The sequence below is a fragment of the Thalassophryne amazonica genome, chromosome 2 (genome assembly GCF_902500255.1).
Source record: "Thalassophryne amazonica chromosome 2, fThaAma1.1, whole genome shotgun sequence".
NCBI lineage: Eukaryota > Metazoa > Chordata > Actinopteri > Batrachoidiformes > Batrachoididae > Thalassophryne > Thalassophryne amazonica.
The window spans coordinates 62,991,198-63,014,495 of NC_047104.1; the positions used below are offsets into that span (position 1 = coordinate 62,991,198).

The window sequence follows — 23,298 nt, forward strand, 5'->3', positions numbered from 1 at the left end:
TGATACAATACGTTTTACTGCTGTGTGCTGCCAAGTAGACAAACCATCTCTGGTAGCAGCGTGCAGGAACAGGCATGCTTTTTGTCAGTTGGTATCATTCCACAGCATGTTTGTTAACATTTATTCAAATTTGCTTGAAGTGAGTGTGCCTGCAAACTGTACTTTATGTCTGGAGCCCGAAGATTCACAAAGATATGAGGAACAGCTCCAAGCAGTGATGTCATCACGATCACGCACAGCTTTTGTGGTACACAGCAAAATCACCAGTGTTAAATTAACACTGACAGTGTACACATGGTCCCACATTGGGTCAGTGTAGGACCATATGGACACTGGCAGTCTGAATTTAACACTGTTAGTGTTAATTTAACATTGGTGATTTTTGCAAAATTTACTATGCATGTTGTTTATAATTTGTGCAATAGTTCTTTTAATAGTTTGACCCTGAGACTACTGCAGCATGCCATGTGTAAATAGGATAAATTCATTAATTTATTAGCAGAAAGAGTTTGTAAGAGTTTCCTCCTTCCTTGTATTTACTTTTATTTGAAAGCAACAGGTATACTTGTGAGTTTATTGTAAAAAGGTATGCATATAGCTGTCAGCCTGCGATCTTAGCTGTGGGGGAACTGGACATGGGCACTCCAAATCTATCATTAAACAGTGCAGGAGAGAAAGCCCAAGGCATAAACAGTCTTAATAGGATCGTAAATCTCTAACAAGAACAAGCAAGCAAACTAAAAGAGAAAAAGTGCATGTGCTGAAGCAGACAAATAAGCATCATTTTATTTCTTCTAAGACGCTCTATGTTGTTTGGGGCATGCAACATTTTGGATATTCTTACTAAAACCATCTAGAGGAGAAGAAACCATCCAGGCAACAAGCCCGTCATCCTGCTTTTCTACCAGCAACTGGTTTTACCCGTTATATTTATAGTCATAATACTTCAAAAGACAAGCAAACTATTTATTGCTAGAATTTGTGGCTTTCTTCTGCCTCGCTGCACTCACAGCCTCTCCACAGTCAGAAAGCATTTTATTCAAGTCAATGCAGACAGATGTTCCATTTGTCTTCATATTTTCTAATTTTTCTTCATATTTTCTCAAACACCACCAAAAGAAATTGAATACTTAACACCACAACATAAAGCGCTACCATATCAGCATAATGTAGAAATGTTTTTTTTCAGACGTACTGCAGCACATGGCAAACACAACACAGCAATGCACAAGCAGGATGTGCGCACTGTGCGCAGCACAACAAAGGTTTTCCCATCTTTGGTTGATATAGCGCTTGGCTATGAGAAATAAAAACAGTTCTACTGTCTTCACAAAAGAGTCAATCATTTCCCAAGTTTGATTACTGAGTGTGCACATTAGTATCTATGCTGTGCTAAATTTCTGAGCGCACACAGAGAATTGAGATATAAAATAGCACCCTGCATTATTATTCTGATTTATGTGGAAGGTAACAAATACAGAAATATATTTACTGAGCACAGATGAGATGTTGTTTGCGCAGAGAAAGGTGCATAATGTGAACCACATCGCTTTTCATGGCCGCATGCACTGCTAAAAGGTACAGTAACATACTGCATCACATTGAAAATACATGAGCACATCATATCATCGTGTAGCGAGTAGGTGGCTTAACTTACTACAGTGATCTAGCCAGGTTAAAAGAGAGCAGCATGCGTGTCCCTTAAAATGCAAAATGCATTTGTACTAAATGTAAGTAAGTCCCTTCGGCTGCTCCTTTGTTTTCACTTGGGGTCACCACAGCAGATCCGATGTGGATTTGTAAGTTGAAGTAGCACAAGTTTTACGCCGGATGCCCTTCCTGATGCAACTCCATATTATGTGGAGAAACCAGCAGGGGTGGGGTTTGAACCGGGAACCTTCTACACTGAAACCAGCATTAACTTTCAAAGTACTACATTTATTTTAGTTTTTAGGGGTTTTTCTTTTCAAGTATTTACTTCAGGTGAAGAAAGTAATCAAACCATAGAAGCTACATATAATATAATATTTTTATTTTGTCCTCCCTACAGCCTCCAACACTTCATCATAGCGAATTTTGCAGAGTAAGTTACACGGCATACGACGATAGCTGAACAAAGGAGAAAAAGTCACAAATTGTTGCGAAAAGGTGGACGAATGATCCTGCACTTCTCCCATCACCGAAAAACCTGTGAATCAAAAGCGCATAAAGTCACGACACAAAACCGAAACTACCAAAATAAAAACAAAGGGAATGTCGACCTTGATGCTTTAAACAAAATCAAAATGAAACGTTCATGATGATGTGACTGACAGCGGGACTGAGCGCATCCAGCCTGTGCTCATGTCCGCAGCAGCTGCAGGTGCAGGTGCATTTGCTACGCAAACAATGAGGAATGGTCAAGACGGAAAGCAAAATGGAATACGGACAAATTGAGGTTGTCGTCGGGATTCGTTCACATTTTCAACAGTGTGAAAATTCTGACGAAGCTGGACGATGGTTAAACGAAGGCCGAAAGTCCAGATTTCTTGTTTCGTTTTCACTTCAGTGCCCTTCGTTAGTGCCACGTGATTGGGGTTTTAAATGCACTGTACAGGGACTACAATGGATCCCACGCCAACCAAAGTTAAATAAACTCTATTATAGTGTGAAATCAGCTCTATTGTCTTGTCAAATCAAGTTTTTCAACTGCAATAAGAGTCATTCACAGCATGATAGAGTTGATTTAACACTGTAATACAGCTTATTTAACCCTATTTTGAGTTTATTTTGCTCTGTAAAATTTACTGTGCTGAATGTTGGGTCCTTTAAGGGAGTGTAGCATTACTTTTTTAAACATTCTTTCAGCTCTACTTGTCTTTTAACAACAGAAACGTATCAGACAAAGCTAGGAAGTCTAGTGGACATTCTGCAGTGTGTTATGTTTGTTTCTTTGTAGCTACTCCTTTTTACCTTGGGGACAATAGTACGTGTGTGTGTGCGTGCACGCACACCTGTGTACACCTGTATGCATTTCTCCAGTCATAATACCATCTATGTAACACCATGCAATGCTCGTTATGATGTAATACCGGAAATATGGCTTGAAATGTAGTGTTAAGGTCCCTTGCAATAGGACTTGCATTTCTGTGCGATGGTGGAAAAAAGCATGTTCATATTGTATCACCGTGTACTGTATGTAATGAGTGGCCAGCTTCAGGCTGCAAACCTATCCTGATCCAGCGCAGGCTAACCTCAGAATTTCATGTTCAGCTTCAAACCGTGTTCAATACAAACATCTTTAAGAAGTAATTAACCATCACAGGTGAACAAGCTTTTATTTTTGCACTTGATTTTTCTTATAGTTAGTTCCCATTCTTATACCACCTGTCACAGACCAGCCCAGTCTCACGTTTTTTTTTTCGTGCTCCTGTCACGAAATGAGTCAAATTTTCATGACAGGTTTTTTTTAACTCACTATTACTAACCCAACTCCTACCCCAAACCCTAACCTTAACCACCCCGACCCCCACCATCCCAGCTTCACTTTTAATTTCGTCCAGCCATCACGGAATGAATTAGAATGAATCCGTGCTGCTGTGACGAAAATGAGGCAGTTTTCATCACAATATCATGAACCAATAGATTTTGTACTGCGGAATCATGACTTGCCATGAGACTGGATTGCACAGACACACCATTGTGCATGTTCAGTTCGGTTTTTATGTTGCTTTTTTGTTGCACATAATTTCAATTGTTTGATTATGTCCACAACAAAGTGTTCCTTTTTTTCATAACTTAATCACTAGGGAGTAAGAAGGAAGCACTTGTCAACAATACGGCACTGCCTCACAGAAAAGTTGGCATAATAACCAATAAAAGTACATCTGAAATATACATTTAATTAATAAGCTGCATAAACCATGAATTCTGTGATAAAGAGGTACATACTGATTAATGACTGGGGTGTAAGCCGTACGGTCTTCGTCAATTACAGAAACCATGAGGGTGATGAGTTTTGGCCAGAAGTCCAGGTTCTTTATCGATGGACCCTGCTCCTCACGAGGAATGTCCTGCTTCCGGCTCTGCGGAGAAGGTAATCAGGATCACTGGACTTGGAGGAGTGTGTTGAAACAGCACATGACTTTGGGAAGATTAAAGGACATGTTGCACATTATTTAATATCCCAGTTAGCAACATAACATCAAAGCGTTCAAGATTGCAACTCTATCTGCGCACATGTGGTCACAATTAGTGGTCGCTGATGTATTTTATTGCTAATTATTCCACTCGCTGGGAGAGTCAGCAGGTGCATTTACAGAGAACACCTTACTCCCCATTTATCAGTGTGTGAGGTACATTTTAGGAAAAGCAGAAACATTCAGATCGGTGACATACAGCGTGAAATGAACGCTGCTACGTCCAATAACGAAGCTTCTGAGCTTTCATTTGAAAGTGATGGCTCAGATTTACAGAGGATGTGCAGAGAGGAGACGACACACTTCACACAGAAACCTAACGTGAGCCTAACGTGTGGTGACACTGCTGTTTGTGTCGCAGGATGCTATTTTACTGCCACAAGGAACACGCACATGGACTGCCTCCACGACACTGTTTTTATAGGCTGCCTGAACATGCAGGTAGATTTTTTACATTGGAAAAAAGTTGGAATACGTTATTTTCAGGAGATAATGGACTTTCTATCTAATCTGTCTGAAGGAGCACACGGGCCACTCTGCTGTTTTTCAGGCTGTTTGATCACACAAATGTATTTCTTAGACTTCACAGTTTGTATAGATGACAACACTTATAAGCGTGCACAAAACTGAGCCTTTAGCAGACTGTTTCTAACAGGATGCATTCATGATTATTGGCTGTGCACGTACACTAAGTCTTCTCACAGTGGAGAAGGCTGCTGCTTTTACCGTGACTGCATAAAAATGAACAGTTATAACTTCAAAATGAGTCATCATAACACGACATTTGTAATGTTAGCAGTTACATTCCATCCAAAGGTGCACTGGAACATTTTCCTCAAAGCTACATAAACACTGCTGAAAACACTCAGAAAAACGAGTACTTTGTTTTAGGCAGTCTCCATAGCTGTTTGTTGCGAATGCTGTATACTTTGAGACCGGTCACGGAAGTGCACAAAGTAATCCCAGTGTATCATCAGATGTCACTAACAACCTAAATCTAAATTGTTATGATTTAGGTGCAACATGTCCTTTAAAAAAAAAAAAAGGAAAAGTAATAAATCGGGAACAGTTAAAAAGGCAGAAAACCAGAGACAGAAACAAGCATATGTGTAACGTCACAAATACAGCACACGAAATGAGCCATATGAGACAGAGACCAGAAGTTCAGACAATCCAGATTTCCACTGTAAACCCAAAAGTATCACATTCCAACATGTTTTACAGCAGATATGTGCAAATTTGAATTGCTGAAATACCTACTGCAGCCTTGAGGTGAAAGGTGTCAAACATAAAACATCTGGCAGGCTCTTCTTCAGTTTGAGTCTGACTAAACTGAACTTCTCCTGTCATAAACTGTCACCCTCTTTCATTGGTGCATTGAGCAGGCTCCACAGAAATTATTCAAGACCTTGCACACAAAAAAATAAGCTACTGCAAGTGCATATCTGCAACCTAGACATGCATAAAATATAGCTACACAAACAGAACCTGCCTCTTCACTTTTACATGTTGAGAATTAATTCAATTCAATTCAATTCAATTTTATTTATATAGCGCCAAATCACAACAAACAGTTGCCCCAAGGCGCTTTATATTGTAAGGCAAGGCCATACAATAATTACGTAAAAACCCCAATGGTCAAAACGACCCCCTGTGAGCAAGCACTTGGCGACAGTGGGAAGGAAAAACTCCCTTTTAACAGGAAGAAACCTCCAGCAGAACCAGGCTCAGGGAGGGGCAGTCTTCTGCTGGGACTGGTTGGGGCTGAGGGAGAGAACCAGGAAAAAGACATGCTGTGGAGGGGAGCAGAGATCAATCACTAATGATTAAATGCAGAGTGGTGCATACAGAGCAAAAAGAGAAAGAAAGACTCAGTGCATTATGGGAACCCCCCAGCAGTCTAAGTCTATAGCAGCATAACTAAGGGATGGTTCAGGATCACCTGATCCAGCCCTAACTATAAGCTTTAGCAAAAAAGAAAGTTTTAAGCCTAATCTTAAAAGTAGAGAGGGTGTCTGTCTCCCTGATCCGAATTGGGAGCTGGTTCCACAGGAGAGGAGCCTGAAAGCTGAAGGCTCTGCCTCCCATTCTACTCTTACAAACCCTAGGAACTACAAGTAAGCCTGCAGTCTGAGAGCGAAGCGCTCTATTGGGGTGATATGGTACTATGAGGTCCCTAAGATAAGAAGGGACCTGATTATTCAAAACCTTATAAGTAAGAAGAAGAATTTTAAATTCTATTCTAGAATTAACAGGAAGCCAATGAAGAGAGGCCAATATGGGTGAGATATGCTCTCTCCTTCTAGTCCCCGTCAGTACTCTAGCTGCAGCATTTTGAATTAACTGAAGGCTTTTCAGGGAACTTTTAGGACAACCTGAAAATAATGAATTACAATAGTCCAGCCTAGAGGAAATAAAAGCATGAATTAGTTTTTCCTGGTCCCAACCCTGGATAGTCACGGTTTGGAGGATTTAAGAAAATTGGCCAGATTTCTAGAAATGAGAGCTGCTCCATCCAAAGTGGGATGGATGCCGTCTCTCCTAACAAGACCAGGTTTTCCCCAGAAGCTTTGCCAATTATCTACGAAGCCCACCTCATTTTTTGGACACCACTCAGACAGCCAGCAATTCAAGGAGAACATGCGGCTAAACATGTCACTCCCGGTCCGATTGGGGAGGGGCCCAGAGAAAACTACAGAGTCCAACATTGTTTTTGCAAAGTTACACACCGATTCAATGTTAATTTTAGTGACCTCCGATTGGCGTAACCGGGTGTCATTACTGCCGACGTGAATTACAATCTTACCAAATTTACGCTTAGCCTTAGCCAGCAGTTTCAAATTTCCTTCAATGTCGCCTGCTCTGGCCCCCGGAAGACAATTGACTATGGTTGCTGGTGTCGCTAACTTCACATTTCTCAAAACAGAGTCGCCAATAACCAGAGTTTGTTCCTCGGCGGGTGTGTCGCCGAGTGGGGAAAAACGGTTAGAAATGTGAACGGGTTGGCGGTGTACACGGGGCTTCTGTTTAGGGCTACGCTTCCTCCTCACAGTCACCCAGTCGGCCTGCTTTCCCGGCTGCTCGGGATCTGCCAGAGGGAAACTAACGGCGGCTAAGCTACCTTGGTCCGCACCGACTACAGGGGCCTGGCTAGCTGTAGAGTTTTCCACGGTGCAGAGCCGAGTCTCCAATTCGCCCAGCCTGGCCTCCAAAGCTACGAATAAGCTACACTTATTACAAGTACCATTACTGCTAAAGGAGGCCGAGGAATAACTAAACATTTCACACCCAGAGCAGAAAAGTGCGGGAGAGACAGGAGAAGCCGCCATGCTAAACCGGCTAAGAGCTAGTAGCTGCGCTAAGCTAGCGGATTCCTAAAAACACACAAAGTGAATAACGTGTAAATAATTTAGAGGTGATTCAGCAGAGGGAGTGCTTTAGTTAAGGCACGTGAAGATAACACTGTGAAACAAATCGTTATCTAGGTAACTAGATCAATCTAACTGCGCAGATTAAACAGCTAACAGATACAGCAAAACACCGCTGTGCTCCGGAACAGGAAGTGATACAATACCGCAGTGAGAGCCAACCACCAGTAGAGGCCACAAATATTTATTTATTACAAATATTATTTCTGACTAAGGATGTTAGAGACACACGTCCTCTCAGAGGATTCTCCTCTGTCATTCTGGATGATGGAAAATGTACTTTTGATTTTCAAGAAAATCTGTTTAAAATCTAACATTTTTTAATGTGAATAAATAATTTGCATTGAAATTTTTTTAAATCCCTCATCTTATTGATTTTAGTGTTGCACACAAAGATGTGGAGAGTGTGAGGGATATATATATATATATATATATATATATATATATATATATATATATATATATATATATATATATATATCATGGGTTAAAGCAATAAATTTTCATCCGACTGAAATTTTTTCCTGGCAAAAATCAATGCCAGAAATTCCTAAAATGTGGCATAGTGGGGGCACACACACTCTTTGTTCCTCAATAAATACAACCCCTGGCAAAAATTATGGAATCACCGGCCTCGGAGGATGTTCATTCAGTTGTTTAATTTTGTAGAAAAAAGCAGATCACAGACATGACACAAAACTAAAGTCATTTCAAATGGCAACTTTCTGGCTTTAAGAAACACTATAAGGAATCAGGAAAAATAATTGTGGCAGTCAGTAACGGTTACTTTTTTAGACCAAGCAGAGGGAAAAAAATATGGACTCTCAATTCTGAGGAATAAATTATGGAATCACCCTGTAAATTTTCATCCCCAAAACTAACACCTGCATCAAATCAGATCTGCTCGTAAGTCTGCATCTAAACAGGAGTGATCACACCTTGGAGAGCTGTTGCACCAAGTGGACTGACATGAATCATGGCTCCAACACGAGAGATGTCAATTGAAACAAAGGAGAGGATTATCAAACTCTTAAAAGAGGGTAAATCATCACGCAATGTTGCAAAAGATGTTGGTTGTTAACAGTCAGCTGTGTCTAAACTCTGGACCAAATACAAACAACATGGGAAGGTTGTTAAAGGCAAACATACTGGTAGACCAATGAAGCCATCAAAGCATCAAGACAGAAAACTTAAAGCAATATGTCTCAAAAATGGAAAATGCACAACAAAACAAATGAGGAACGAATGGGAGGAAACTGGAGTCAACATCTGTAACCGAACTGTAAGAAACCGCCTAAAGGAAATGGGATTTACATACAGAAAAGCTAAACTAAAGCCATCATTAACACCTAAACAGAAAAAAACAAGGTTACAATGGGCTAAGGAAAAGCAATCGTGGACTGTGGATGACTGGATGAAAGTCATATTCAGTGATGAATCTCGAATCTGCATTGGGCAAGGTGATGATGATGGAAATTTTGTTTGGTGCTGTTCCAATGAGATTTATGAAGATGACTGCCTGAAGAGAACATGTAAATTTCCACAGTCATTGATGATATGGGGATGCATGTCAGGTAAAGGCAATGGGGAGATGGCTGTCATTACATCATCAATAAATGCACAAGTTTACGTTGATATTTTGGACACTTTTCTTATCCATCAATTGAAAGGATGTTTGGGGATGATGAAATCATTTTTCAAGATGATAATGCATCTTGCCATAGAGCAAAAACTGTGAAAACATTCCTTGCAAAAAGACACATAGGGTCAATGTCATGGCCTACAAATAGTCCGGATCTTAATCCAATTGAAAATCTTTGGTGGAAGTTGAAGAAAATGGTCCATGACAAGGCTCCAACCTGCAAAGCTGATCTGGCAACAGCAATCAGACAAAGTTGGAGCCAGACTGATGAAGAATACTGTTTGTCACTCATTAAGTCCATGCCTCAAAGACTGCAAGCTGTTATAAAAGCCAGAGGTGGTGCAACAAAATACTAGTGATGTGTTGGAGCGTTCTTTTGTTTTTCATGATTCCATAATTTTTTCCTCAGAATTGAGTGATTCCATATTTTTTCCCTCTGCTTGGTCTAAAAAAGTAACTGTTACTGACTGCCACAATTGTTTTTTCCTGATTTCTTATAGTGTTTCTTAAAGCCAGAAAGTTGCTATGTGAAATGACTTTAGTTTTGTGTCACGTCTGTGAGCTGCTTTTTTTCTACAAAATTAAACAACTGAATGAACATCCTCCGAGGCCGGTGATTCCATCATTTTTGCAAGGGGTTGTACAATAAACACATTATACAGTACACAAATCTATTCTAAATAGCCTCTAAGGAGAGACAAACAAAGCATAAAAAGAATGCAAAACTTGAACATAAAGGTACATAAAAAGGTGGTGGGTGGGGTGCGGTGTAGTCTTGATTCTGGAGGGTCTGGGGGTGCTCCCCCAGCACATTTTTTTAAAGACCAAGTCAAATTTTGTGTATTCTGGTGAATTTTAACAGGTATGAAGCCCTCTGAAACAAATAAAACTCACTTCAATCTGTGAAGTAAAAACACAGTAGTGATTAGGCGGGGTCTGGGGATTCTCCGCCAGAATTTTATTAAAAGAGCAAGTCAAATTTTGTATTTTCTGGTGAATTTTAATGGGTATGAAGCCCTCTGAAACAAAGAAAACTCACTTCAAACTATGGGGGTCTGGGGGATCTCTCACAGAATTTTTTTTAAAAGAGCAAGTCAAATTTTGTATATTCTGGTGAATTTTAATCAAATTCAAATCAAATCAAATTTATTAATTTATATAGCGCCAAGTCACGATGAAATCGTCTCAAGGCGCTTCACACAACATAAAAAAAAATTTTAAAATTTAAAACACAATAAAAAGACGACCATAAAAGAATACAAGAATAAAAACACATCATAACACTAATGTTAAAACAGGGAAAACAAATGAGTCTTTAAACGTGACTTAAAAGTCTCCACAGTATCCGACTGCCGAATGTGTGCCGGGAGATCGTTCCACAGAGCTGGGGCATGGTAGGAGAAAGCTCTGTGACCGGCAGACTTTTTATTCACCCTGGGAACACACAGAAGTCCTGCACCCTGAGAACGCAGGGCCCGAGCTGGTACATAGGGGCTTACCAGGTCAGCCAGATAGGGAGGTGCAAGTCCATGAACAATTTTATAAACTAATAACAGTACTTTAAAATCTGATTTTGCAGGAACAGGAAGCCAGTGCAGGGACGCCAAAACGGGCGTAATGTGGTCAAACTTTCTGCTTTGTGTCAAAAGTCTGGCAGCAGCATTTTAAACCAGTTGAAGACCCCTAATCCTGGACTGCGGTAAGCCAGAAAATAGAGCATTACAATAGTCCAATCTAGAAGAGACAAATGCATGAATCAAAGTCTCAGCATCAGCCATAGACAGGATGGGACGAATCTCTGCTATATTTCGCAAATGGAAGAAAGCAGTCCTCGTAATGTCTCTAATGTGGAGATCAAAGGACAACGTAGGATCAAAAATTACTCCAAGGTTCCTCACTTTATCCATATGATGTATAACACACAAACCTAAGCTAAGTGCTAGCTGATCAAATTGATGCCAATACCTCGCGGGATCAAGAACCATAACTTCAATCTTATCAGAATTTAAAAGTAAGAAGTTACTGGACATCCAACTTCTTACTGATGCAAGGCAATCTTCCACAGATTTTATGTGAATGAGATTACCAGCAGTTATTGGCATGTACAATTGAGTGTCATCAGCATAGCAATGAAAGGGAATCCCAAAGCGCCGCAGTATATTCCCAAGGGGTGCTACATAAAGGGAAAAAAGCAGGGGGCATAAAACGGATCCCTGTGGAACCCCAAACTTCACATCCCTACGATCAGAGGAGTTGCCATTACACAATACACAGTAAGAACGACTGGACAGATATGACGTCAACCATGCAAGAGCAGTTCCAGTAATCCCAAAGTGATTCTCCAGCCTATTGAGTAAAATATGATGATCCACAGTATCAAACGCAGCACTAAGATCCAGCAGCACCAAGACTGTAGTGGTATCTGAGTCCATTGCTCGCAAAAGGTCATTCACTACTTTAGTAAGTGCTGTCTCTGTGGAGTGATATTTTCTAAAAGCAGACTGCAGTGGCTCAAAAAGATTATTCTCAGTGAAGTAGTCCATGAGCTGTCGCGAAACCACTTTTTCCAGAATTTTAGAACAAAATGATAGATTTGAAATCGGTCTATAATTCTTCAATACACTAGGGTCGAGATTTGGATTTAATGAGTATGAAGCCCACTGAAACAAATAAAAGTCACTTCAAGTATGAAGTAAAAACACACGATTGATTATGGGGGTCTGGGGGTGTTCCCCGAGAAATGTTTTAAAAGAGCAAGTCAAATTTTGTATATTCTGGTGAATTTTAATGGGTATGAAGCCCTCTGAAACAAAGAAAACTCACTTCAAACTGTTAAGTAAAAACACAGTATTGATTATGGGGGGTCTGGGGGATCTCCCCCAGAATTTCTTTAAAAGAGCAAGTCAAATTTTGTATATTCTGGTGAATTTTAATGGGTATGAAGCCCTCTGAAACAAAGAAAACTCACTTCAAACTGTTAGGTAAAAACACAGTATTGATTATGGGGGTTCTAGGGGATCTCCCCCAGAATTTCTTCAAAAGAGCAAGTCAAATTTTGTATATTCTGGTGAATTTTAATGGGTATGAAGCACTCTGAAACAAAGAAAACTCACTTCAAACTATGAGGGTCTGGGAGATCTCCCACAAAAATTATTTAAAAGAGTAAGTCAAATTTTGTATATTCTGGTGAATTTTAATGGGTATGAAGCCCACTGAAACAAATAAAAGTCACTTCAAGTATGAAGTAAAAACACACTATTGATTATGGGGGTCTGGGGGTGTTCCCCCGAGAAATTTTTTAAAAGAGCAAGTCAAATTTTGTATATTCTGGTGAATTTTAATGGGTATGAAGCCCTCTAAAACAAAGAAAACTCACTTCAAACTGTTAAGTAAAAACACAGTATTGATTATGGGGGGTCTGGGGGATCTCCCCCAGAATTTCTTTAAAAGAGCAAGTCAAATTTTGTATATTCTGGTGAATTTTAATGGGTATGAAGCCCTCTAAAACAAAGAAAACTCACTTCAAACTGTTAAGTAAAAACACAGTATTGATTATGGGGGGTCTGGGGGATCTCCCCCAGAATTTCTTTAAAAGAGCAAGTCAAATTTTGTATATTCTGGTGAATTTTAATGGGTATGAAGCCCTCTGAAACAAAGAAAACTCACTTCAAACTATGAGGGTCTGGGGGATCTCCCACAAAATTGTTTTAAAAGAGCAAGTCAAATTTTGTATATTCTGGTGAATTTTAATGGGTATGAAGCCCTCTGAAACAAAGAAAACTCACTTCAAACTATGAGGGTCTGGGGGATCTCCCACAAAATTGTTTTAAAAGAGCAAGTCAAATTTTGTATATTCTGGTGAATTTTAATGAGCATGAACAAATAAAAGTCACTTCAAAGTGTGAAGTATAAACACACTTCAAACTATGGTGCAGAAAGCATTGTGAGCCATCTAAAAAGGTAATTGTTTGACTTGTTTACATTGTCAAGGCCTGATATAACAGTTGCAGCTGTTACAGTATTTATTCCTATGTTTATAAAAGATTTAATACTGCCGTGATAATCGCAATGTGTCTGATCCGTTTCCTCACTACATGCATTATACAACTGTGATTGTTCATCATATATTCGCTATACATTATTAATATATCCATAATTCATACTGGGACATTTGTCATTTGTAGCCATTTTTGTTGCGGACGACAACGAATGTCCGTAATTTGTGTACTCAATTCATGCGCAATTAATCCTCTCCCCAGTGGGACAGGGCCCTAATCTCGTAACACACACGTGTAGAGAATTGAGCTTCACGGCTCCTCTCAGCTGCGTCACTGCTAGAAGCTATGGAGTAAACAGGAGCTTCCAGCAGTGGGCAGGGTGCACAAAAACAGCACATGTCCAGGCCTGTTTGAAGTTCATCAGTGGCCAGAGGAGGCATGGGAAAAGGTCATGTGGTCAGATGAGACCAAAATAGAGTTTTGTGGTATCAACTCCACTTGCCATGTTTGGAGGATGAGAACAACCCCAAGAACACCATCCCAACTGTGAAGCATGGGGGTGGAAACATCATTTTTGGGGGTGGGCCTCTGCAAAGGGTACAGGATGACTGCACCCTACTGAAGGTAGAATGGATGGGGTTATGTATCACAAGATTTTGGCAAACAACTTCCTTCCCTTAGTAAGAGCACTGAAGATGGGTCATAGCTGGGTCTTCCAGCATGACAATGACCTGAAACACACAGCCAGGGAAACTAAGTAGTGGCTCCGTAAGAAGCGTTTCAAGGTCCTGGAGTAGGCTAGCCAGTCTCCAGACCTGAATTCAATAGAAAATCTTTGAAGGGAGGTGAAACCCGAAACCTGAAAGATCTGTAGAAGATCTGTATGGAGGAGTGGACCAAAATCCCCGCTACAGTGTGCAAACTTGTTGAAGAACTACAGAAAATATCTGACCTCTGTAATTGCAAACAAAGGTCTCTGTATCAAAGATTAAGGTCTGTTTTTCTACTGAATCCAATTATTTCATGCAATAAAATGCAAATTAATAATTTAAAAATCATACAATGTGATTTTCTGAGTTTTTTTTTTTTTTTTTAGATTCTGTCTTACGGTTGAAATGTACCTACGATGGAAATTATAGACTTCTCCCGTCTTTGTAGGTGGGAAAAGTTACTTAACTTAAAACTGAAAACAAAATAGACAGTGGACCCAATTCTTATTTCACTCACTGTGTGTATACACACACACACACACGCACATATATATATATATATATATATATATATATATATATATATATATATATATATATATATATGTGTGTGTGTGTGTGTGAACCCGATGGTCAATCTGTCAGAGCTCCAGCATTCCTCAGTGGAGAGAGGAGAACCTTCTAGAAGGAAAATCCACCAATCAGACCTGTATGGTAGAGTTGCCAGATGGAAGCCACTCTTTAGTAAAAGGCACGTGGCAGCCTGCATGCAGTTTGCCAAAAGGCACCTGAAGGACTCTCAGACCATGAGAAACTAAATTCTCTGGTCTGATGAGACAAAGATTGAACTCTTTGGTGTGAATGCCAGGTGTCATGTTTGGAGGAAACCAGGCACCATCCCTACAGTAAAGCATAGTGGTGGCAACATCATGTTGTGGGGATGTTTTTCAGTGGCAGGAACCAGGAAACTAGTCAGGAATGAGGGAAAAATGAATGCAGCAATGTACAGAGACATCATGGATGAAAACTTGCTCCAGAGCGATCTTGACCTCAGACTGGGGCAACGGTTCATCTTTCAGCAGGACAACGACCCGAAGCACATAGCCAAGATATCAAAGGAGTGGCTTCAGGAGAACTCTGTGAATGTCCTTGAGTGGCCCAGCCAGAGCCCAGATCTGAATCTCGTTGAAAAATTCTGGAGAGATCTGAAAATGGCTGTGGACCTATGCTATGCTACCCATCTGCAAAGAGGAATGGACAAAACTGCCCAAAGATAGTTGCATCAAGCTTGTGACATCATATTCAAGATTTGAGGCTGTAATTGCTGCCAAATATGCATCAACAAAGTATTGGGCAAATGTGCATGTGATTTCTTAGTTTTTTTATTGTTAATAAATTTGCAAAAAAAAAAAAAAAAAATGTTGTCCTTATGGGGTGTTGTGAGTAGAATTGTGAGGAAAAAAAAAAACTCCATTCTGGAATAAGGCTGTAACATAACAAAATGTGGAAAAAGTGAAGCAGTGTCAATACTTTCCAGATGCACTGTACACACACAGTACAGTACTTTAACACAAAGCTAGAGTATATCTTTAAGTTTATCAGCCTGTGTGGACAAAAAAAAAAAATCTTTTTTACCCTAAGACATATTTTAAATGGGAAGCTTGAAATGCAGAGGAGCAAATAATCTGCAGTGCATCCTATTAGAACGAGTGTAGACCAGTCTGAAATAAAGTTAAGACAACATCACCAGTAAAATTTGCATGAAAAATTCTTATGGATAAAGAATAGGACTCCTATCAATTTTAACTTGTAAACTCTAATTTAAGAAACTGGAGTTGCAGTGTTTATATCTTACAGATCTCTTGGCACAGCTGGAGTATGACTGGCTACCGAGGGGATGTGCCGCCACTGTACATGCGGGAAAAAAAATTCTGCCAAAGTGGACACATAAATAAACACATATTTCTGCACAGAGCTGGCTAGTGATGCAAAACTTGCCCGTATGTGTGTGTGTCTCTATGCATGTATAAAGGACACTCGAGGTTATGTTGTCCCTAGCAATTTCATGCAGTATGCATCCTAGTGTACACTGAGTATGCTCAGCTGTATTCCCCTCAAGTAAGAGAAAACACATTGTTAAAGGTGATTAAGTATGTTGGTGTCTTTTTACAGTCAACAACATGCTCATGGGCCTCCAGCTCAGTTGTGTTAAAAGTGCCTACTGTCCTAAATTAACAGCAGTGACATCCTGCTACATCCAGTGCATAAGTAATGTAGGCAGCGGTAAGCATGACACAGAAATTCTGCCAAAGAGCAGCAACTGGTTAATGTTGCTTTTATTATTTACCGTTTTTGATCATTTTTGGCACATGGAGAAAATCAACATTTGCATAAAACTTAGCAAAAGTAGTTTACACTTCTGCGATGGCAACATGAATGCAGAAATTATATTGAGGTTTTAGAGCAATATATTCTCCCTTCAATAGGCAACTTTTGTAAGGGTGGTCATACATTTTTGCAAAAAGACAATGCGAAACCACATTGTGCACACGTTGCAAAGGTATGTCTGTGGAGGAAGAGGTTATGGGTACTGATCTGGCCTGCCTGCAGTCCTGACCTACCCTCATTAGAAAATATGTGGAGAATTTGGAAAAGAAAAAAAACAACCCCATACTTTTGCACGCCTTAAAATCTATCTGCAGGAAAAATGGGACAAAAGAAAATACCTCAGTGACAGAAACATCTCAGTGCTTGATATCCTTTATGCCCAAATGTCTCTGAAGTGTTGTGAGAAGGAAAGGCATCATTATAAAGTGCTTTAGTGTCCCAACCTTTTATTGAATGTGTTGTAGGCCTTAAATGCAGGAATCACTGTATATTACAAATGTAATAAAGTTGACCACATAAAACATGAAATATCTTGGGTTCATAGTTGACTGCAATGAAATAACAGTCAAAACAAAAGTAAGCATTACTGCTATTATTATTATTATTATTATGATTATTGTTATTGTCATCATTGTTGTTATTATTACTGATTTGCATTTTCCATAGCGTCTCATATTTCTCATTTGGAGTCAGATGAATGTACATATCTTAGGGTCCCTTCACACATAATTCAAATTTAGTCAAATTGCGCATTAAGTGTACTCGAAGCAGGAATCGTATCCAATACGTGTGAAATCGGAGCTGCCTCCAACGCCTCGTACACCTGTTGCTACGGCTATTTGCGCACACCAGCGGCTGAAAAGTGTGCTGTGAGAGCCTATTGAACCCTCTTGCGGCAGGTGTCGGCCAAATTCCAGGTGACACACACGAGCATCTAACACAGCTCGCTTGGCACTTAGAAAAGGTGTGGCCATACATACTATTAACATGGCAACAGCCAGCTTTTGTATCACCAGGTATCCATCTTCATGATGAAGTGGAACAGAGGAGGATTTTCTTAAAAAGAAGACCTGAAAGTTTAGCTACAAATTGCCAGAAGGTACATCTGAGATGCAAGCCTGGATTTGATCTGTTTTGGTGAAAGAAAATCCTTCTCTGCTCAACTCCACTATGAAGCTAAGAGTAGTGATGCAAAATGCAAAGCTTGCACTGTGCACAATTTCTCCAATCACAGCCACATAAGCCCATAACTTCTCCTGGGTTGTCTGGGTGTCTTGGTGGCTTTCCTCACTCTTCTCCTTCTTGCACAGTCACTCAGTTTTTGAGAACTGTCTACTCCATGCAGATTTACCATAAAGTGCCATACTGTTTTTATTTCTTTGTAATTAATGTAAATAAAGTCCAAGACATATTCAGTGGCAGCTTTACCATCAGAAAGCCTCGTCCACAACTACCACAAAAGACTCCAAGCTGTTGTTGATGTTAAAGGGGCCAATACACGGTATTAAGAACAGGGGTATGTAAACTTTTGAGCACAACTGTATGTAATTATGTCTCATACCTCCAGGTGCTCATGACCCACTGCTGCATTATGCGAAATGTGTGCAGTAGTAGCGACAGTGTACTTGCATTATACAATCTACACATTATTCTCCTCTTTAAATTGCATCTATTGCAGGTGACAGCCCCTGCCCTGCCAAAACAGCAGCTTTTATATCACTCCTCTTAGGCAACCCTTTGTGCAATGTATACAAGAGTCACAGTGCACTTTTTTATTGTTTGATAAATGCCATTCATGAGATATAGCCTGAGTGACTGAAATTACATCTTCCTGGCACTGTCACATAGCTATACAAAGCATACTTAGTTGCTAATGTGGAACTGCGAGGAGCCAGCTGTATGACAAGTTAAAGGTGATAAAAAATGAAGTCATAGAGGAAGTGTCAGGTGCTGACACTTGACAGAAAAGTGTGATACGATAATGCTTGTTTTCAAAGCCTGTTAAGGACTTAAGCGCTAAAATTTCCACGTGATTGAAACAGAATTTATGTGCGCTAAATCAGTACTGGCCAGTAAGCAACTTGTGTGATATAAGTCCAAAAAAAAAAAAAAAAATTAAGTCAATTTTCTATAAACGCTCAGCTGTCTGCCTGGGTTTTTAAACAAGAGTCTAGATGGCTTACTGGGCTACGTACAACTGTTGACTGGATTGGTTTGTGCAGATGACAGGATCCCTTGAATGGAATATTAATTTCGTCTGACAAACTCTTCCAGTTTTAACATGTTAATGGCCAATTCACACTATAACGTGAAGTGACTGACACTGGCTGAAGTAGCAGATTCTTAAAAATTAGGGGTTGACCGATTATCAGCGCCAATATTCAGCATTTTTGGGGATATCAGTATTGGGTAATTAAAACGGCCAAAATGCTGATATAACAGTTTATTTTTGCAGATCCGGACATAGCGAGTAATTGGTCACCAAGTACCGCTTTCATGCGTGCATTTAAAAAAAAAAAGAGGCCGCCAGTTAACAACGTTCGTGTTCCGTGAGGCCAGAGAGGTTTTTTTTTTAAAGCTGCGGTGAACAGCTGAAAGCAGCCTCTCTCTCCCTCTGAGAAAAAGACAAAACCTAATCAAAACCCCTCATTAAATAATCCACAGTTCCTCCTCTGTCCATAACTGTTGTTACATTCAAAGATGAATGGCTTATTTTACAGACTAAAGGCTTTGTGTTTCCAAAAAGCTCTGTGTTTTCTTGGAGAAGAAAACAAGAGCGAGTATGTTGTTCTTTGAAGCTAAACAAGGACAGAGGGAAGAGCGAGAGAGAAGTGGGGGGGTGGTTTCACTCATTTTCACATGAAAACAAAAATTAAGTTTTCATGGAACCGTTTACATACTGTTTACAAATGATCACATGATCATTTGTGTGAACAGGGACATCGGCACTAAACGGTCACTAAAGCATCAGAAGAACTTAAAGATCATAAAAGATCATCTTCAGTGCCTAGCCTCACTTTTTATAACAAAACGTTGTTAAAAAACTAGGATTCAGAAAGTTTTTCATCCAGGTTTTATTCTTTATAGAGCTGGTTTGATAATGAAATCAGTCTAGCTCTTGTACAAGACACCTATTAAAGGGGGTATATTGCAAAAAAAAAAAAAAAAAAAATGCAATCCCACTCAAAAATGTTGAATGAAAAACTGTCAAGATGACAGAACAAGAGTGCTCTGAGAGCATAATATCCCCTGCTGGTAAATGCTGCTTTGGTACACATACTTGCTAGATTTTGATAACATTTCAAGGTATGTGATAGCACTGGTCAACAATGGTTTTGCTACCTGGTGAATATTAGCTGATATAAGGTATTTCAGGTATGCTGATTCCAAATCTGTAATCAGAATTAGTCTAACACATCAGGTTCTTGAGTTATGCACATGCCAATATTTAGCTAATCTATTGCTATTATGGCGCTTCTCATGCAAATGTAGATTGTGTTAAAATTTTCTAATTTTAGAATTAAACAGAATTTAGCACTAATTTGGGTGATTTTGGGTTGCTGAATCCAAATATGGTAAAACAATTCAATCAATAAACTGCCAATATTGAGGGCCAACATTGCCAGAAATTTGTAATTTTTTTATAATGATTGCTTTGATCAGTCTACAGATGAAAACCAAGTGTTTGTGGTACATGTACATCAAGTGATGGAATACTGCTGGAGCACTGAATACATACATACACACACACACACACACACACACACATATATATATATATATATATATATATATATATATATATATATATATATATATATACATATATATACACACGAGGTCTGTCAATAAAGTATAGGTCTTTTTTATTTTTTTCAAAAACGATATGGATTTCATTCATATATTTTTACGTCAGACATGCTTGAACCCTCGTGCGCATGCGTGAGTTTTTCCACGCCTGTCGGTGACGTCATTCGCCTGTGAGCACTCCTTGTGGGAGGAGTCATCCAGCCCCTCGTCGGAATTCCTTTGTCTGAGAAGTTGCTGAGAGACTGGCGCTTTGTTTGATCAAAATTTTTTCTAAACCTGTGAGGCACATCGAAGTGGACACGGTTCGAAAAATTAAGCTGGTTTTCTGTGAAAATTTTAACAGCTGATGAGAGATTTTGAGGTGATACTGTCGCTTTAAGGACTTCCCACGGAGCGGGACGTCCCGCAGCGCTCCCAGGCGTCGTCGTCAGCCTGTTTCAAGCTGAAAACCTCCACATTTCAGGCTCTATTGATCCAGGACATCGTGAGAGAACAGAGAAGTTTGAGAAGAAGTTGGTTTCAGCATTTTATCCGGATATTCCACTGTTAAAGGAGATTTTTTTAATGAAAGACGTGCGGGCGGATTGCAGCGTCGGCTCGCAGCTGCCGCAACGCTCCGCCACAGGAAACACACCTCTGTTGGAAGCCTTAATGATAAGTTGGAACATGTCCAGCTGTTAAACAATTTCTCATATACTCACTCCACTGAAAGCCATCAAAAGCCACCTGGATTTTACAAAAGGTTATCAACACGGAGGTGTTTTTCCTGTGCCGACGCACTGCGCCGGCTGCGTCCCGACGCGCGGACCCGTCCGCACGTCTTTCATTAATAAAATCTCCTTTAACAGTGGAATATCCGGATAAAATGCTGAAACCGACTTCTTCTGAAACTTCTCTGTTCTCTCACGACTTCCTGGATCAATAGAGCCTGAAATGTGGAGGTTTTCAGCTTGAAACAGGCAGACGACGATGCCTGGGAGCGCCGCGGGACGTCCCGCTCACAGGCGAATGACGTCACCAACAGACGTGGAAAAACTCACGCATGCGCACGAGGGTTCAAGCATGACTGACGTAAAAACATATGAATGAAATCCATATAGTTTTTGAAAAAAATAAAAAGGACCTATACTTTATTGACAGCCCTCATCTATATATATATATATATATATATATGATTAATCTAGCCTCAAAAATAGTTTGTTCAATGTTCTAAAATCAGAAATGCAAAATATGAAAAAAGAGACCTACAGATATTTGGCAAATGCATCAAATCTAGCACACTGCAAATGTTTATGAGAAAGGAACAATCTATCAAAATCAAAATCAAGACGTGGCCGGAACGAGTCCAACACAGTTGGAAAACACAATGTAAAACACCAGGCATTGATTGATCCACAGAAAGTATACCTTCCTCCCCTGCATATAGAACTTGGCCTCATCAAGAACTTTGTGAAGGCAATGGATCATAGCTGAGATGGCTTTAAATACCTGAAGCAAAAATTTGGGGCAGTCCAAAGTGATGCCAAGCTTAAAGCTGGGATTTTTGATGGACCTCAAATACGTGAGCTTATTAGAGACAAAGACTTTCCATCTAAGCTCAGACCCCTTGAACTAAGAGCATGGGAATCATCTGTGCAAGTGGTACAGAATTTCTTGGGCAGCCACAAAGCCACAAACTATGAAGAACTAGTTGACAACTTGCTTAAATCATACAAACGCATGGGCTGCAGAATGTCACTTAAGATTCACTTCCTGCACTCTCTTTCCACCCAATTTGGGTGATGTGAGTGATGAGCATGGTGAAAGATTCCACCAAGATATCTCTGAAATGGAGACCAGGTACCAGGGGCATTATAATGCAAACATGATGGGTGACTACTACTGGTTTCTACAGCGTGAAACGTCTGTGACCCACAAGCGCAAGAGCAAGTGTTTGGCTCACTTTTGAACTGTTAAGACTAATTGTGGAGTGTATTAATTTGGGTTTCCTCATAATGATTGATATTTTGGTATCTGTGTAATTTTTTTTCACCAGTTGTGTTCATTTCTAATAAAATCATTGAGAACAATTTGGCGACTGGCGTTTATTGGTATAGTCACATAACTCAAAATCTTGACGTGCTAGAGAAATTCTGTTTGCATATTTGAAATCAGCATACTCAAATTAGTCAAAATCAGTTGTTTCTCTTCAGGTAGCAGACAAAAAGTTGTTTTTTTTGTTGACCAGTGTAGTTGATTTCAGAATGCAGACACCAACCTGTGAAACTGACAGTGTTTGATAATAAAGGGCCATAACTTTGCCAAAATATGTCAAGCTTGTACAATATTATATGTGTATTATCAACCTATAACAATGATTTGTACCACGTTTCATGAATTTCCTTCTAAAAACATGGGATGAGTTGATTTTAGAATGCAGGCACCCACTGATGACACTGACGGAGTCTAGATTTGTCAATCAAGGGCCATAACTCTGGTAATATTGGCCCAACTCAAATGATATGATAATATGCGTATTACCAACCTATAACAAGGGTTTGTACCAAGTTTCACAAAATTCTTACAAAAAATACAAGAGGAGTTGATTTCAGAATGCTTATATCGTTTTTGGGACACATGGATGTTACAGACAGACGAAAACCGCTACAACATAATCCCCTTTCAGGCCTTTGCCCACTGGGGGATAAAAACTGCTTGACACAGCTCTCTGTCCCGACTAGATGAAAGCTACTGTTTGTCAGTTTTGAAGAAAGGAGCAAATGCTATGTCCAACAAATATTAAGGTGTCTTTAACCTTTTAAATGTTATTTATGCCCTACACATATAACATTTAAAAGGTTAAAAACAATATATAAAACAACATGAAATATAACAGAAATATGAAATATGCATCATATTTAAGTTACAGTATATTACCTCCACTTGTGGCAGTTACAGTAGATTACAAAACATTTCAAATCTTGAATTACTTTAATTTATTCTGCTTCACATAGATCCACTGATGTGTGAGAAGGTCCCATCATATGACACTAATGGCACCTTATTTCAGGCACTGAGAGAGTGTTAGCCCATACCACTTTTAAAATATGATTCTCTGCTTTCTGGTTCGTAACAAAGTCCCACCCACAGCACTGCTGTCACAAG

General features: G+C 39.7%; 1 protein-coding gene across 1 annotated transcript in view; it reads right to left on the reverse strand.

The window, feature by feature from the left end:
- Positions 1-23,298, reverse strand: part of LOC117524952 (protein unc-13 homolog C-like) — a 495,429-nt gene that overhangs the window by 244,330 nt on the left and 227,801 nt on the right. Inside the window, 1 exon segment of the mRNA XM_034186767.1 lies at positions 3,931-4,064. Coding sequence (XP_034042658.1) covers positions 3,931-4,064 — 134 coding nt within the window.